Source organism: Bos taurus, chromosome 2 (genome assembly GCF_002263795.3).
Source record: "Bos taurus isolate L1 Dominette 01449 registration number 42190680 breed Hereford chromosome 2, ARS-UCD2.0, whole genome shotgun sequence".
Lineage (NCBI taxonomy): Eukaryota > Metazoa > Chordata > Mammalia > Artiodactyla > Bovidae > Bos > Bos taurus.
This window is the reverse complement of record NC_037329.1, coordinates 135,696,153-135,712,375: the sequence shown is the minus strand read 5'-3', so window position 1 is coordinate 135,712,375 and position 16,223 is coordinate 135,696,153. Positions and strand designations below refer to the sequence as shown.

General features: G+C 52.3%; 1 protein-coding gene across 3 annotated transcripts in view; it reads right to left on the bottom strand.

Moving 5' to 3' along the window:
* SPATA21 (spermatogenesis associated 21) overlaps window positions 1–16,223 on the bottom strand; it is a 42,574-nt gene that overhangs the window by 24,148 nt on the left and 2,203 nt on the right. For 2 of the 3 annotated variants that reach the window (XM_059880258.1, XM_059880263.1), the window contains 7 exons: window positions 13,692–13,863; window positions 11,066–11,217; window positions 8,675–8,894; window positions 5,919–6,214; window positions 5,509–5,557; window positions 2,822–3,264; window positions 2,360–2,448 (listed from right to left, as the gene is read on the bottom strand). In XM_059880258.1, the coding sequence (XP_059736241.1) occupies window positions 2,360–2,448; window positions 2,822–3,264; window positions 5,509–5,557; window positions 5,919–6,214; window positions 8,675–8,894; window positions 11,066–11,217; window positions 13,692–13,820 (1,378 nt within the window). In that variant the 5' untranslated portion in view covers window positions 13,821–13,863. Of the gene's footprint in view, window positions 1–2,359; window positions 2,449–2,821; window positions 3,265–5,508; window positions 5,558–5,918; window positions 6,215–8,674; window positions 8,895–11,065; window positions 11,218–13,691; window positions 13,864–16,223 lie in introns of those variants that run through there. The other variant, XM_059880264.1, reaches the window with a different exon arrangement.

The following is a 16,223-nucleotide window of genomic DNA, read 5'->3' as shown; positions in this document are numbered from 1 at the left end:
ATGTTAAAATGAGCCCCTTAATCCAGCCTAAGGGGTGTCCTTAAGAGAAGAGGAAATTTGGACAGGGATGCACACACACAGAGGAAAGGCAGGACCCAGGAGAAGGCAGCCAGCTGCAAGCCAGGAGGGAGGCTCCAGGAGAAACCAACCAACAAAGAGAAGAGGAAGAAACCAAATGTACCAACACCCCAGTCTGGGACTTCTAGACTCCAGAACTACAGGAAAGTAAATTTTAAGCCACCCAGTTGATGGTACTTCCTTATGTCAGCCCAAGCACACTAATATGGTTGCGGTGGGCAAGCCATGGCACTTCTCTGACCCCCAATTTTCTTATCTATAAGGTGGGCAGATAGTGTTGAACATGGAACAATAGACTGGTTCAGAATTGGGAAAGGAGTATGTCAAGGCTGTTGTAAGAGTTACATGAGAACCTGGCTGTGAAGGACTTAGCATACTGCCTGGCACACGGCAGGGGTGCCCTGAATTGGTGGTATTCCTGGTGCAAGGTGAAGGTGTGTATTGTCACCCTGTTTATTAAATTTGCAGGCAGAGTACATCATGCAAAATGCTGGGCTGGATGAATCACAAGCTGGAATCAAGATTGCTGGGAGAAATATTAACAACCTCCAATATGCAGGTGACACCACCCTTATGGCAGAAACTGAAGAGGAACTAAAGAGCCTCTTGATGAGAGTGAAAGAGGAGAGTGAAAAAGCTGGCTTAAAACTCAACATTCAAAAAATTAAGATCGTGGCACCTGGTCCCATCACTTCATGGCAAATAGATGGGGAAACAGTGGAAACAGTGTCAGACTTTATTTTTCTGGGCTCCAAAATCACTGCAGATGGTGACTGCAGCCATGAAATTAAAAGACGCTTGCTCCTTGGAAGAAAAGCTATGACCAACCTAGACAGCATATTAAAAAGCAGAAATGTCACTTTGCCAATAAAGCTCCGTAATAGTCACAGCCATGGTTTTTGTAGTAGTCATGTACGAATGTGATAGTTGAACCATAAAGAAGGCTGAGCGCCAAAGAATCGAGGCTTTCAACTGTGGTGCTGGAGAAAACTCTTGAGAGTCCCTTGGACGGCAAGGAGATCAAACCAGTCTATCCTAAAGGAAATCACCCCTGAATATTCACTGGAAGGAATGATGCTAAAGCTCCAATACTTTGGCCACCTGATGCAAAGAGCTGACTCATTAGAAAAGACCCTGATGCTGGGAAAGATTGAAGGTGGGAGGAGAAGGGGGTGACAGAGGATGAGATGTTTGGATTGCATCACTGACTCAATGGACATGAGTTTGAGTAAGCTCCAGGAGTTAATGATGTACAGGGAAGCCTGGCATGCTGCAATACATAGGGTTGCAGAGTTGGACATGACTTGGCAACTGAACAAGAGGGACAGAACAAGACACTCTCCCAGAGAGGCTGTATTAATTCAGCACTTGGGACATCATAGGCCTTGTAACTCTGACACACAGAACTGAAATGTGGGGAAGAGGTAGGGCTGGGCTTAGGGTTGGAGTGAGTGGTGAGCTGCCGCAGGCAGGCAGCCTGAAAAAGGAGATAAACAGAACAGCCCTCATTTAAGATCATCTCAAATCAGGGTGGTTGGGCCATCAGAGCAGGTAGCCAGCTCTTTCCCCACCAGGCGGGCTGAAAGTCCTGGGAGGATGCTGGGTCTCTATGCCAGTGTGTCATGTTGTCCCTGAACTCGGCTCAAGGCGGCGGGGCAATGGGTGCTGGACTTAGAAAAGCCCTCCAGAAAGAGTAGAGAGCTTTAAAGCTGAAAGGAGCAAGGGACTTCCTTGGGGGCCCAGTGGTTAAGAATCCACCTGGCAATGCAGGGGCCGGGAGTTTGATCCCTAGTCAGGGAACTAAGATTCCAAATGCCAGGGCACAGCTAAGTGCACACACTGAAGTACTCAAGCCCACGTATTCCGGAGTCCTCGCCCCACAACTCGAGTCCGTGCGCCGAAGTAAAAGATCCTGCCTAGCCCAACAGATCCTGCAACTAAGACCAAGGAACAACATTTTTTTAAAAAGAGTGAACTGCAAGGATCCGGCCCTGGGGAGCCAAAGAGTGTATTCAGGAAAGGCAGAAGGGCCCCCCTGGCCCTGTCTGGGGCTCAGACTGCTTGCTCCGTTCGTTCAGAGACCCTCGGGAAGAGAAGAGGGAAGAGGGCTCGGGTCAGCCGCCTGCCCTTCGCCGCGCCGCCAGCACAGCGCAGGATGGGACGGACACAGGGCCGCGGAGTGATCGCTGGCCAGTATCCAACCTAGACCCGCCAGCCGAAGTACCGAGGGCACTGAGAGCCCTCCCCCCCCACCCCGACCCCCGGGAAGGCCCGCCCTCACCTTCCTCCTGCTTCATGGTGAGGTGCTCCTCGGCCCTCTCCTCCCAGGTCTGACACACATTCAGGAGGCAGCGCTCCTCCAGCTCCTGCCTGCAGAGGACAGAGCCGGGCCCAGGGCACATCCGGCTGCCCACCCCCGCCCCGGACCCCGAAAGCTGGGGGTGTGAGGGGGCAGCCAGGGCAGGGGGGTCATAGGAGGGGCCCTGGGGAGGCTTTGAGAGGTCACAGGAGTCTTTGAGTGACCCGAGGGAGCAAGGCAGAGGTGAGAGGCGTCTAGACGGGTTAGAAAGAGAAGCAGGGTTGGCAATGAGGAAGGGGCTTCAGTGTGAGAGACAGAGAGCCGGGAGAGGCAGGGGACACACAGGAGGGGCAGATGGGCGCGACGCCGGGACGGGAGTCTGGAGGGGATGTGAGGGCCATGGGGCCGCGCTCGGATCCCGATGCTTTCTGGGGTGGCTCCTACCGTGCCTTCAGGCTCCTCTCCCGGCTGTGGCTCAGAAGTTCTGTCCTTCTCCAGGCCAGATCCGACGCGGGCACCGGCAGGACAGCAGCGGGCCCTGGAGCAGGGCCAGGCGTCCCCGCAGGGGCGGGGACTGGCGCGGGGACGGGCGGCCGGGCCCAGGCCCGGGCGGAGGCGGAGGCTGGGGCCTGGGCCGCAGGCAGGGGCGGAGGCAGGCTGGGGGCAGGGGCGGGCACGGGACCCAGGGCCCGGGGGCACCTCCGGCCTGGCAGGGCGCGGGCCTTGGCGGCCCTCCGAAGCGCGGCCTCCTCCTCCTCTACCTCCAGCAGGCGCCTCATGAAGCCGGGCCGGGCGCTGCCGGGATCCCGGGCGCCCGTGGCCGCCGCGGGCTCCTGAGGCTGCTTCTGTGTGGGGTCCAGCCCCCTCGCTCCCGTGTCCACCGCCTCCTGGGGACGGGACGGGCAGGCGATGCGTGAGGCCTCCAGCAGCCGGACGGTCCCGCGAGCTGCTCGCGGCCACGCACCCCAGGGCACCCTCAGCCTCTCCTTCTCCTCTGGGTCCCGGGGAACCCACATCTCTCCAGCATATTCTAGACCCCTTCCGCACGTCCTCCTCGACCCCCGACCTGGGCCTCGTCCCAGCTCTCCGAGCTGTGCTCTTGAGTGGTGCTTCTTTCCTCCTCTGCAGTCAGCGCAGCCTGTCCAGCTCGCTGCTTGCCCTCCCTGGAAGCACGCTCCCTGAGGGCAGGACCACACCTGCCTCTTTGTCCTATCAACACAGCAGCCTACTCCCACTTGGCAGGCGCTCAGTAGATTCCCATCCACGTGTTCAGCAAATCCAGCACCTCCTAGGTCTGTCTCTCCTAGAGAGGGGTGAGCTGTCCCCTGCCTGCCTCCACCCAGGCGGCCCCAGGCAGGCTCCAGCCCGGCCCTTTCTCCTGTTCAAAGATGGAGCTGTCACCACACACCTGCTCGACCTAAAGTATCAGCACTGCCCTCTCCGCCAGATTACTCCCATCAGCATGTAAACACACTATATTATTTTCGTTCTTTAATTTAAAATTATTTAATTATTATCACTTTAAGGTTTTTAAGCTGCGCCCTGTGGCAAGCAGGATCTGAGCTCCCGACCAGGGATTGAACCTGTGTCCCCCACATTAGGAGCGTGGCGTCTTAACCACAGGACCAGAGAGCCTCTTACCTTCCTTCTCTAAAAGAAAAACTCTCAGGGCTTCCTTGGTGGTCCAGTGGTTAGGAATCCGCTTTCCATTAAAAACTAAAAAAAGAATCTGCGTTCCAATACAGGGGACATGGGTTCAGTTCCTGGCTGGGGAACTGAGATCCCCACAAGCTGTGGGGCAACTGAGCCCGTGGACACAACTGCACAGCCTAGGGGGTTCTGTGTCCGTCGGGCCTGTGCTCTGCACCTAGACAAAGTCCACGCGCTGCAGCGAAGAGACAAAAACCCAGCGCAGCCGGAAAGAAACAACGCCCGCACTACACAGCCTTTCAGTGCCACCCGGTTCTCCGCCCTGCCTTTCGAGCAGAATGCCTTGAAAGATTGGCTGCGCCTGTCTCTGCGGAACACTTCCCTGACCAGAGACTGAACCCATGTGCCCTGCATCGGAAGCACAGAATCTTAACCACTGGACCACGAGAAAAGTCCCTCCATTTCTGAATGTGGTGGAGACCAGTGGTCTGTCCTCAGATGCCTTCCTGCTCCATACAGTCTCCTAGATGTTACCCCTGTTTTCCTCACATTTACATCTTCCATCCTGACCTCTCTCTCCTTCCTAACTCCATACATCCTCCGGGTATTTCTTCCTGTTTGCCCAGAACATGACCAAAGCAGAACCTGGGGCTCTTTCTGTCTGTTCCTTCACTAGTGTCACTCGGGCCCCAGACTGAAAGCCTCTTTAAAAAAAAAAAAAATTCTCTGGGCTTAGATCGAATCTGGGCTTAGAATCTGCCTGCAATGCAGGAGACCCAGGTCCAATCCCTGGGTCAGGAATATCCCCTGAAGAAGGGAATGGCAACCAACTCCAGGATTCTACCCTGGGGAATTCCATGGACAGAAGAGCCTGGCAGCCTACAGTCCAGGGCGTTGCAAAGAGTCGTACACAACTGACTAACACTTTCACTTTCAAAGTCCATTTACGATATTAGTTTCAAGTGTACAACACAGTGGTTCAATATTTTTGTAAATTTTATTTCCTAAAAGCTCTTTTGATTCCTCTTTCTCCAACCTGCCTTTCCACCAGGCAGATGATAACTGTTCACAGGTTGCCCAATCAAATCAAAGAACTAGGAAGTGAGAAAGCTGTTGGATGTGGGGATGACTTGGGAGGGGATGGGAGTCTCCCAGGCATTCAGGGAAGCTTTGGGTTGTGTGCTGTGACTGAGCAGCTGGCCGACAGAGATCCGTGCCAATGTGGAAAAAACCACTGTGGCCTGGGGTGAATTTGGGGGCTCCAAAGTTGTAAGAGCAGCCTTGACTCGCAACCAAGATACACACATGTGGGCACACACATGCACATGTGCAAACACACACACATGTGTGTACACCCATGGAAACACGCAGGCGCGGACTCACACCTTCCCCAGTTTGTGAATACTGCCCCATTCTGCCTCTTCCCTCCTTGTCCTGATCTCCCCCCGCCCCGTTCCCTTCCGCACTGTGGTTCTACTTACAGGTGGACGAGCAGGCCCCAGTGTTGGCTGGATCTCCACAGCCTCGTCTCTAAACAAGGGAGAACCCCCAGGTGAGGGGGGGTGCAGCTCACGGCTCACCCTTGCAAGGCCTTCTCTCAGCCCCAGGAAACTCAGATCCACCGCTGCAGTTTCACCCCTGGGCTTCTGCTCTCAGAGGCGCTCCTCATTCTTCCACATCCCTTGTGGGGACTTGGCCGGTGAAGAATGGGCCCATGGGGCAAAGAATTCTGTACTAGAGCTACTATACAGATGGGGAAACAGGGGTTCGGGGGGCATGGCTTGACCAAGGTCTTACATCGTTTCAAGAGCTGTCAGGACTAGAAGTCACCTCCTCTAGAACTAGCAGAAGAGCAGTCTTGTTGGGGTCAGGGAGGGGTGGGGTGCCTTACCTTGCTTTGGGTGTGTCAGATCGTGGCCTGGGTGGCGGGGCAGTGTGAACTGTCTTTTCCTCCAGAGTTGCCGTAGGCATTAGGGACACTTCTTCCTGGGAACTGTCCTCACATCCCCCTGGGCCAGGCTCTGGCAGAGCCCTCTGTGGCCCGATGGGTGGGGTGTCCACCTCCTTGGGGGGCTTGTCCTCCAGTTGCTGTTCACAGCTGTCCAAGGTGCAATAAGGCTCTGTTGGCTGCACTGTGTCTGACTCACTGGCTGCCAGGCGACCTGGGATGGGCTCACCCTCTGGGTCCTGCCAAGAACCAAGACGTCAAGACAGGGAGCCCCATCCTGGCTCTGAGGTGACCCTCGAAACTCACCCAGAGACCAGCTGACAAACAGTTACTCTGGTCCAAGCACTGCAAGCACTACCTTACTGAGCTCTCCTGGCACGCCTAGCAGGTTCCCTAAGCAGGGGTCAATTCCTCCACTTTGAGGACTGAGGAAACTGAGCTCCAGAGGAGGCATGGCTTACCAAAGCCGTGATCCACGCCTCTCTGTGCAGGCAGAGTGGGAGCCTGGGGAGAGTGAGGCCATCCTCTGTCCGTTTTGTGTATTTATTTGCCACACTGCATGGCATGTGAGATCTTAGTTCCCAGACCAGGAATCTAACCCATACCCCCTGCAGAGAAGCACGGAGTCTTAACCACTGGACCACCAGGGAAGTCTCTGACACAATCCTCTTTAAATGGGATTTCTCAAGGGGTGTTTCAAAGAACAAGAATCCTGCATGGTACTCCCTACAAAAGAGATTTTTACATTAACTGACTTCAAGACTTTAATAAGTTGCTATAGTCAAGACAATGTGTGGGCCTTCCCTGGTGGTCCAAGGGTTAAGACTCCATGCTTCCACTGCAAGGGGCATGGTGGGCTCAATCCCTGGTTGGGGAAAGTCAAAGTGAAGGTTGCTCAGTCATGTCCGACTCTTTGTGTACCCATGGACTATACAATCCATGGAATTCTCCAGGCCAGAATACTGGAGTGGGCAGCCTTTCCCTTCTCCAGGGGATCTTCCCAACCCAGGGATCGAACTCAGGTCTCCTACATTGCAGGCAGATTCTTCACCATCTGAGCCACGAGGCAAGCTCCAGAGAAAGGAGAGTCTCCAACAAATGGTGCTGGGATGACTGGACAGCCATATGCAAGAAATGAGCCTCAATCCAACACTCAGACCACATACAAAAATTAACTCAAGCTGGATCATAAACCTAAGTGTTAAACCTAAAATAACAAAACTTCTTGGAGAAAACATAGGATAAAATCGTATGTGACTTCAGGTTAAGTAAAGATTTCTAAGAAGTAACACCAAAAGCACAGCCATAAAGAAAAAAATGATCAACTAGACTTCATCAAAATTAAGGCTTCTGTTCTTTGAAAGTCACCATTGAGAGAATGGAAAAGACAGTTGACTATTCAATTAAAATGATGCGCAAAGTATTTGAACAGACATTTCTCCAAAGATACATAATATGTGCCTATAAACACATGAAAAGATGCTTGACATGTTTAGTCATTTGGAAAAGAAAATAAAGACCACAGTGAGATTCTACTACACGCTTATTAGAATGCTTAGAATTAAAAACAGACCATACCAAGTTTGGGGGAAGATATGGAAGAAGTGTAATTCTCATACATCGCTGATGGGATGTAAAATGGTACAACCACTTTAGAGAAAAGTTTGGCAGTTTATTAATAAATTAAACATACAAATACCATATGATCCATTCTACTCCTGGGCATTTATTTTCCCAAAAGAAATGAAAGTATCTGTACACACAGACATGAATGTTTCTATGTCTTATTTGTAATAGTCAAAAAGTTGAAACAAACCAAGTGTCCATCAATAGGTGAAAGAATGAAGAAATCGAGTTTTGTTTGTTAATTTCCACAGAACAGCAAAGTGATTCAATGATATATATATACACACTCTTTTTCATATTCTTTTCCATTGTGGTTTATCACAAGTTATTGAACATAGTTCCCTGTGTTGTAAAGTAGGACAAGAAATCGTGACCTATCCATACACTGGAATAATACTCAGCAGCAAAAAGAATAAAGTATTGGTCTACACAATAACGTAGCTGAGTCTCAAAATATTCATGCTAAGTGAAAGAAGCAAGACAAAAAGAATGGATACTTATGCTTCCATTTATGGAAAATTCTGGGAAATACAAATTCACAGCTGCAGAACACAGATTAGTTGTTACCTGGGGCTTGGAATGAATGGGAGAACCGATGACAAAGGGGACAGAAAACTTTTTTTGGGGGGAATGACAGATGTGTTCATTTTCTTGATTGCAGTGATGGTTTTGTGGGTGTGCACATGTATCCAAAACAATAAAGTATACACTTGAAGTATGTACAACTGTGTATCAATTGTACCTTATAAAGCTTTTTTTAAAAAAAAAAAAAACCTAAACCTTAAAATAAAAAATAAATTAAAAGATATTTTATAGTCAAATCAGTTTGGAAAAGGTACCATACTCTAACCACCTCTTGAAGGGTCCCACAGAGCTCAGCAGCTAAGAAACAGCTGCTAGAACATTCTAGCATAAGAAAAAAAAAATTGGGCCTTGTTAAACCCAGCGTGTCCTGTTTTCAATTTTACCCAGAAGCCCCACCTGCTCCCTGCCTCTAACAGTTCCCTGCTCCCTCACCTCCCCTGCAAGTCGGGCATTCCAACCCCTCCTGCCTGGGATTCTGTGGACATTACCTGGCGACTCTCAGGGCCCTGACCCTCCACTGGCTCTGGGTTCTGCTGGCTCCCCTGTTGGTCCTCAGTCTCTTTCCCTGAGCCCTGCTGCTGCAGCCCTTTCTGTGTCACAGGGACCCCGTTGGGGGGCACCCCCAGCTCACTTCCTGGTGTGGCCAGATCCTGGTGTGCTTGCAGCTCCCTGCGCCCTTCCTGGGGGACCCAAGATGACAGCTTTGTCCTGGAGAGAACAGACAAAGGGACACTTCAGCTCCCAAACTGGGGGCAGGGTTTTATATTCTTATGCGTCTTCACGGTGCCCACACAGGACTAGAGACACCATAGGTGCATGCTTAATGCCTGGAAGAAAAAATGAAGGACTAACATGAATTCCTCCAACCACAAACACTTTGATGTCAATGTTTAAGAGAGTTAGGATTTAATATTTTCATTATTACTTAGTGCTTTTTAGAAAAAAAGAAAAATCAAGGAGAACTGGAATGCATAGTGGTGGGGAAGACTTGAGCCTTGGATCATTAAGCTAAAGTTGACATGTCTGGATTTGAATCTGCGTCGATCTGATCTCACTTTAATATTATGGAGTATTTCCTCCAGGATTCTTCCTTAAGGACATACATACATACTTTCAATGGGGATTAGTTTAAAATCATCTTCCAATAATTGTATACTTTCAGTTATATTGTGTATATAATTCTGCAATATTTTTTCAATTAACAGTATAATCTAAATTTTTCCCATGCCCCAAATCTTTCATAAACATGTTTTTTAATGAAAGCATAAAATTCTCTATTTTATAGATAATCATAATTTGCTTAACTATCCCCCTATTGTGGGCATTGAGCACACACTGGGGTGCTTCCCTGGTGGCTCAGCGGTAGAATCCGCCTGCCAGTGCAGGTTCTATCCCTGGGCTGGTAAGATTCCCTGGAGAAGGCAATGGCAAACCACTCCAGTATTCTTGCTGGAGAATCCCATGGACAAGGGAGCCTGGCAAACTACAGTCTATGGGGTGACAAAGGGTCAGACAGGAATGAGTGACTAAACAACAGAACACACGGACATTTTAAAATTTTTTAGCCTTTAAAATAAGGTGCCAGGAGGAATCTTTGCACATAAAACTTTGCCTGAATCTTCATTTCTTTCCTTAGGGTATATTTCTAGAAATACATGAGGTTAAAAGGAAAATAGATGGGTAAACAGTGGAAACAGTGTCAGACTTTATTTTGGGGAGCTCCAAAATCACTGCAGATGGTGGCTGCAGCCATGAAATTAAAAGACACTTACTCCTTGGAAGGAAAGTTATGACCAACCTAGACAGCATATTCAAAAGCAGAGACATTTCTTTGCCAACAAAGGTCCATCTAGTCAAGGCTATGGTTGGATGTGGTCATGTATGGATGTGAAAGTTAGACTGTGAAGAAAGCTGAATGCCAAAGAATTGATGCTTTTGAACTGTGGTGTTAGAGAAGACTCTTGAGAGTCCCTTGGACTGCAACGAGATCCAACCAGTCCATCCTAAAGGAGATCAGTCCTGGGTGTTCTTTGGAAGGACTCATGCTAAAGCTGAAACTCCAATACTTTGGCCACGTGATGCGAAGAGCTGACTCATTGAAAAAGACTCTAATGCTGGAAGGGATTGGGGGCAGGAGGAGAAGGGGACGACAGAGAATGAGATGGTGGATGGCATCACTGACTCAATGGACATAAGTTTGAGCAAACTCTGGGAGTTGGTGATGGATAGGGGGGCCTGCTGCTGCTGCTAAGTCACTTCAGTCGTGTCCGACTCTGTGCAACCCCACAGACGGCAGGCCACCAGGCTCCCCTGTCCCTGGGATTCTCCAGGCAAGAACACTGGAGTGGGTTTCCATTTCCTTCTCCAATGCATGAAAGTGAAAAGTGAAAGTGAAGTTGCTCAGTCCTGTCTGACTCTTAGCAACCCCATGGACTGCAGCCTACCAGGCTCAGCAGTCCATGGGATTTTCCAGGCAAGAGCACTGGAGTGGGAGGCCTGGTGTGCTGCAATTCATGGGGTCACAAAGAGTCAAACACGACTGACCGACTGAACTGAACTGAAAAGCAGTTTTTTAACAGAGTTCGAGGCATGTAGTAGAGGGGCAATACATATTCCATGAGGGATTTTTAAAGTTAAACAAGACACAAAAATGCCTCTTGAACACCACACGTCACAGAAACTTGTGGCCTAGTGGGGGAGCTCAGACAAAAAACCCGCACACATGATTATTCAGTGTGAGTCGCGCTCCGGAAAAAAGTACAGGAGTGGTGAGTGGGCAGATCCACCTTAGTCCGGGGTTCCCTCCCCTCTCTCTCCCCACCGGTGGGCCACATTGGGCTTCCCTCCTGGACCTGCTCTCTGGGAAGCCCCCAGCTCACCCTGGTCCTGCCGGAGGCTTCTGCTCCTGGGGACTGAGTTGCGGAAAGCCCTCCTCTGATGCGTCTCTGTGTCCGGGCCCGGTCTCCAGGGCTCCCAGGGCTGGTGCGGGCTGCGGGCCACTGTCCATCGCTTCAGCATCTGGAAACACAGCCTAGAACAAAGATGACCACGGCCCGGGCTCAAGGAATGGGTCATTCTGAGAGGGGAGACCCCCGCGCCTCTCGGGAGGGGGGAGACCCGGCGCCTCACGGGAGAAGGGAGACCCCCGCGCCTCACGGGAGAGGAAACCCTGCGCCTCACGAGAAGGAAGACCCCCGCGCCTCTCGGGAGGGGGGAGACCGGGCGCCTCATGGGAGGGGGGAGACCCCGCGCCTCACGGGAGAGGAAACCCTGCACCTCACGGGAGAAGTGAGACTCCCGCGCCTCACGGGAGGGGGGAGACCCGGCGCCCCACGGGAGGGGGCAGACCCCGCGCCTCACGGGAGGGGGGAGACCCCGCGCCTCACGGGAGAAGGGAGACCCCCGCGCCTCACGGGAGGGGGGAGACCGGGCGCCTCACGGGAGAGGAAACCCTGCGCCTCACGAGAGGGGAGACCCAGCGCCTCATGGGAGAGGGGAGACCCGGCGCCTCACGGGGGTGGAGCAGACCCCCACTCCTCACGGGAGGGGGGGAGACCCCCGCGCCTCACGGGAGAGGAAACCCTGCACCTCACGGGAGGGGAGACCCCGCGCCTCACGGGAGAGGGGAGACCCTGAGCCTCACGGGAGGGGGGAGACCCTGAGCCTCTCGGGAGGGGGGAGACACCCCCACCTCACGGGAGAGGGGAGACTCCCGCGCCTCACGGGAGAGGAAACCCTGCACCTCACGGGAGAAGTGAGACTCCCGCGCCTCACGGGAGAGGGGAGACCCTGAGCCTCTCGGGAGGGGGGAGACCCGGCGCCTCACGGGAGAGGGGAGACACCCCGGCCTCACGGGAGAAGGAAGACCCCCGCGCCTCACGGGAGAGGAAACCCTGCACCTCACGGGAGGCGAGACCCCGCGCCTCAAGGGAGAGGAGACCTGGTGCCTCACGGGAGAGGCGCTGAAAAGACGCGGGGAAGAGACATGAGGCGGGGAGGGGCCCAGTCAGCACCAAGGGCGCCACAGGAACCTGGAGCCCAAGCGGCACCTTGGCCACGGCGATCCTGACAAGGAGAGCTCGACGGAGCGCATGTGGGGGCCTTCCCCGGCGGTCCAGTGGTTAAGACTCTGAGCTTCCACGTCAAGGGCACGGGTTCAGTCCCTGCTTAGGGAACTAAGATCCCGAAAGCCACAAGGGGCAGCCAAGAAAAAAAAGAGAGAGAGAAGGGGCAGCCTAGATAAAAAAAAGAAAGAGAGAGACCCTGGCAAAGTCCCAGGGAGGCTTCCTCAGTTTCCGCTGGGTTTTGATGTCTATCACTCCCTAGTTGGGTGGCCTGGAGCCAGCGAGTCCGAGGGAGCTCAAAGCCTTACCTGAGTCAGCAAACTCCAGGCAACTTGGCTCAGTCAACTGATAGTAGTTGTTATAATACAAGATTCCTCTAGGAGTCAACACTAAGGGCATCTACCAAGGGGCAGGGCCAGGGCCAGGTGCCCCCAGGGATTTAACCCATTTAATCCTCAGCATGACACACATGAGTCCAGGAAGCTCAAGGGCTGCAGTGACAAGCCCAAGATCATACAGCTGGTTAAGTGGCGGCACTGAGACCTCGTGACTATGCTTGTTGGAAAAACAAATGGGCAGGTATCAGAAGCCCTGAATGTTTCCTCCAGGCTCCTTCCAAGACCCCTCATTTCAGGCCCTCTTCCTGGGCCCACAAGAAGCTGTAATTTATAACAGAGGCTACAGTTAGAGGGGTATACTTAATCCAAAGAAATGTTGCCTTTTTTATGGTGACATTTTTAGCTCGGGACACAGTAAAGAAGGCACAGAGATCACGGATGGAAACTCTGAGTAGCTGTCAGGGGAATAAAGGTTATGGGGGAGGGGGAGGGTAAGGGCCATGGAAGGCTTTCTACTTAGCAGAGCAAGTAAACAATTCTTGTTTTCCTCATCCAGCCAAAATCTCTTTTGGAAACAGAAGCCAACATTCTTTTATGGGAACCTTCCTGCCTCCTTTCAAGAGTACCCCTGCTGACTTCATTATGCAAAGAGATCCAGGCCACTCTGCCCTGCCATGGTGACTAATTCAGGGACAAATATGTGACTACAACCCGGGCCAATGACACTGATACGGGAGACTTTCTTCGGCTATTGCAAAGGGGCTCTCCTCTTGTTTGGGATGTTAAACCAGAGGAAGTACGATGGGAAGATGTAAGCCTGGAGCTGCCAGGGCAATTTTTGCCGTTTTGCAGGGAGAGCGTGCCTGGGAATGCCACAGAGGCAGGCAGAGCCGAGAGACTCATCTAGCACCTTTATCCAGCCATACCTGAAGTCTACAGGCAGGTCTGTCAGTTACACAGCTGATGTGATCTTGTTCCTGCCTAGTCCAATCTGAACTGGGTTTTGTGCCAGTTGTTGTAGAGGCTTGATTAAAGAAGTCAGAGAGAAAGCCTGGGCATGGGAAGGGAAAGGCGCCTGCTGCGGGTGGAGAGGCAGGCCCTACCTGGCAGACTTCTGATGTGGTGGGCTCATCGCCAGCCCTGTCGCTGGCAGTCCTCAGGCCAGGGCTTGGCCGGGCCCCTGGCGCCTCGATCCTATCCTCCACGTACATCTGGGTATTCCCGCTGTCCATCGTGCCAGGGCCGATGAGGGTACCAAGTGAGGAGCATCAAACCCTGTGTTCCCAGAAAAGAAATCCAGTCAAAGTTCCACCAAGCCCAGTACCTAACTGCCTCTTCAGCAGAGGCAGAGTCTATAGTGGAGAGAGCCTGGCTTAGGGGAAGAAGTAGGGCCAGGCCTGGCACAGGACGGGCACATGGCCCGACCAGGGACCTCCCCGCATATTTTACCCACATAGTTTCCCCTGTTCTCACAATGACTCTAGGAGAAAAGGAGGCTCTGGGAAACAAAGTGACTTGCCTGAAGTCTAACACCAGATGGGTCACAGAGCAGGAATCAAACCGTGGCCTGCTGGGTCCCCAAACCCACACGCTTTTCTCTAGAGCAGAATTTCTTTTTTTTTTTTTTTTAATTTTTAAACTTTACAATATTGTATTGGTTCTGCCATATATCGAAATGAATCCGCCACAGGCATACACGTGTTCCCCATCCTGAACCCTCCTCCCTCCTCCCTCCCCATACCATCCCTCTGGGTCGTCCCAGTGCACCAGCCCCAAGCATCCAGTATCGTAGAGCAGCATTTCTTAACAGGTGTTCTCCAGAATACTGGCTCCATGAGGGGCACCACAAAAAGGTTCTGAGGCCAAACGTGTCTGGAAGGTTCTGAGTTAAAATGAAAGAGACTGGGACTTCCCTGCTGGTCCAGTGGTTAAGAATCCACCTTGCAGTGCAGGGGACGCAGGTTCAACCCCTGACTGGTGAACTAAGATCCCACGTGCCGCAGAGCAGCTAAGTCTGCGAACCACGACTACTGATCCTGCTTTTGCCGCTCAGAGTCCACGGGCCACAGTGAGGATCCCACTAAGACCCCAGGCAGCCAAATAAGTAAATATATTTTTTAATGAAATAGGCTCTTTTTGAAGGATTTCTCACAGTCTTTAATGTACTAAATATGCACTTTAAAGAGAGCCCGAGAGTGTCACAGTTGCTGCTGCTACTGCTGTAGAGGAAAGATCTGTTCCTCCCGGGGCTAAGGAACAAGAAGTGGGGAACATCTGTGTGGGGCCCTGAAGTCTCCAGTGGCACTAGAGGGTATGCCGAATCTCCCCTTCCTTGCCCTGGGCATATCCTTTTCTACAGCTTTCCTTAGTCTCTCCCCTTCTGCCTTTCCCATCCAACCTGAGGTTCAAACTGAGGTTCAGGGTGAATCCCAACTGAGGCTCAGGGTGGCCCAGCGCTTTGTCCAGCGCTACACAGCAAATCTGCAGAGGAGCTGGTTTCAAACCCAGGCCTGTACGACTCCTAAGACTGCTTCTCTACTGTATCATCTTGCCTCCAAAGAAGCTCAATTCATTCCCTCACTCACCCGCACTGCCATCAATTGTGTGCCAGACGTACCCATGCCTGGCACAACATCAGGCCTTGGGAGCACACTGGGGGTCCCGGTGGCTCTCACCAGGGGCTCTGGGGACGTGCCCCTCACAGCAGTTGACCCGAATGCCCCTCTCTTCTCCTTCCCTCCCCACCGTCCCTCCAGTCTCACCAATCCCACAATGCAAACAGGACCCCTGCACAAGGGGACCCCACCACGGGAGCAGCTCCAGTCTCCCCGAGGACCGAGACTCTCACTGGGCACAGAGGAGTCAGCACCGTGGCAAGCCCCTCTCTCTTCCCCTGGGGTCCCTCCCTTCTCTTCCCTTAGGCTTCCTAGGCTGTCCCCTTTCCTCTGAGCCCTCCTGCCCCAGACGTAGATGACCCATCTGGGAGAAACCTGGCCCCCTCCACACCCCTCACACACACCCCACATTGTCCACTGTCTCCACTCAGAAAGCACAGGCTCAGCCTCAGAATCCTCAGGCCCCAATATTCCACAGGCTGGGTTTCGAGGGGGCAGCAGCTCCAGAGGGAATCCAGCCCCCTCTCTGTCCCCATCTGGGGCTTACAACTTCCCTGAGAATCTGGATGAGAAGGGGAAGCCCCCGCCCCCAGCAGGAGAGCATGGATCTGAGGATAGAATCAGGGGGTGCCCAGTACACCCAGGCACTTTCTTGCTCGTTTTTATTGAGATTTAATTCACACATCACACCACTCAGCCACTTAAAGTGTACAGTTCAATGGCTTTTAGTGTATTCACAGAATTGGACAATCCTCACTCCAATTTTAGAACATTGTTCATCACCCCCAAAAGAAAGCCCACAGCCCTTAGTCATCACCTCCATCCCCCCAACCCACCCCCAGCCCTAGACAATCACCAATCTACTTTCTGTCTCTATAGTCTTGGCTATTCTGGACATTTCATTTAAACAGAATCATACTTCGGTGGCTCAGAAGGTAAAGAATCTGCCTGTAACGCAGGAGATCTGGGTTCGATCCCTGGGTGAGGATCCCATGGAGAAGGGAATGGCAACCCACTCCA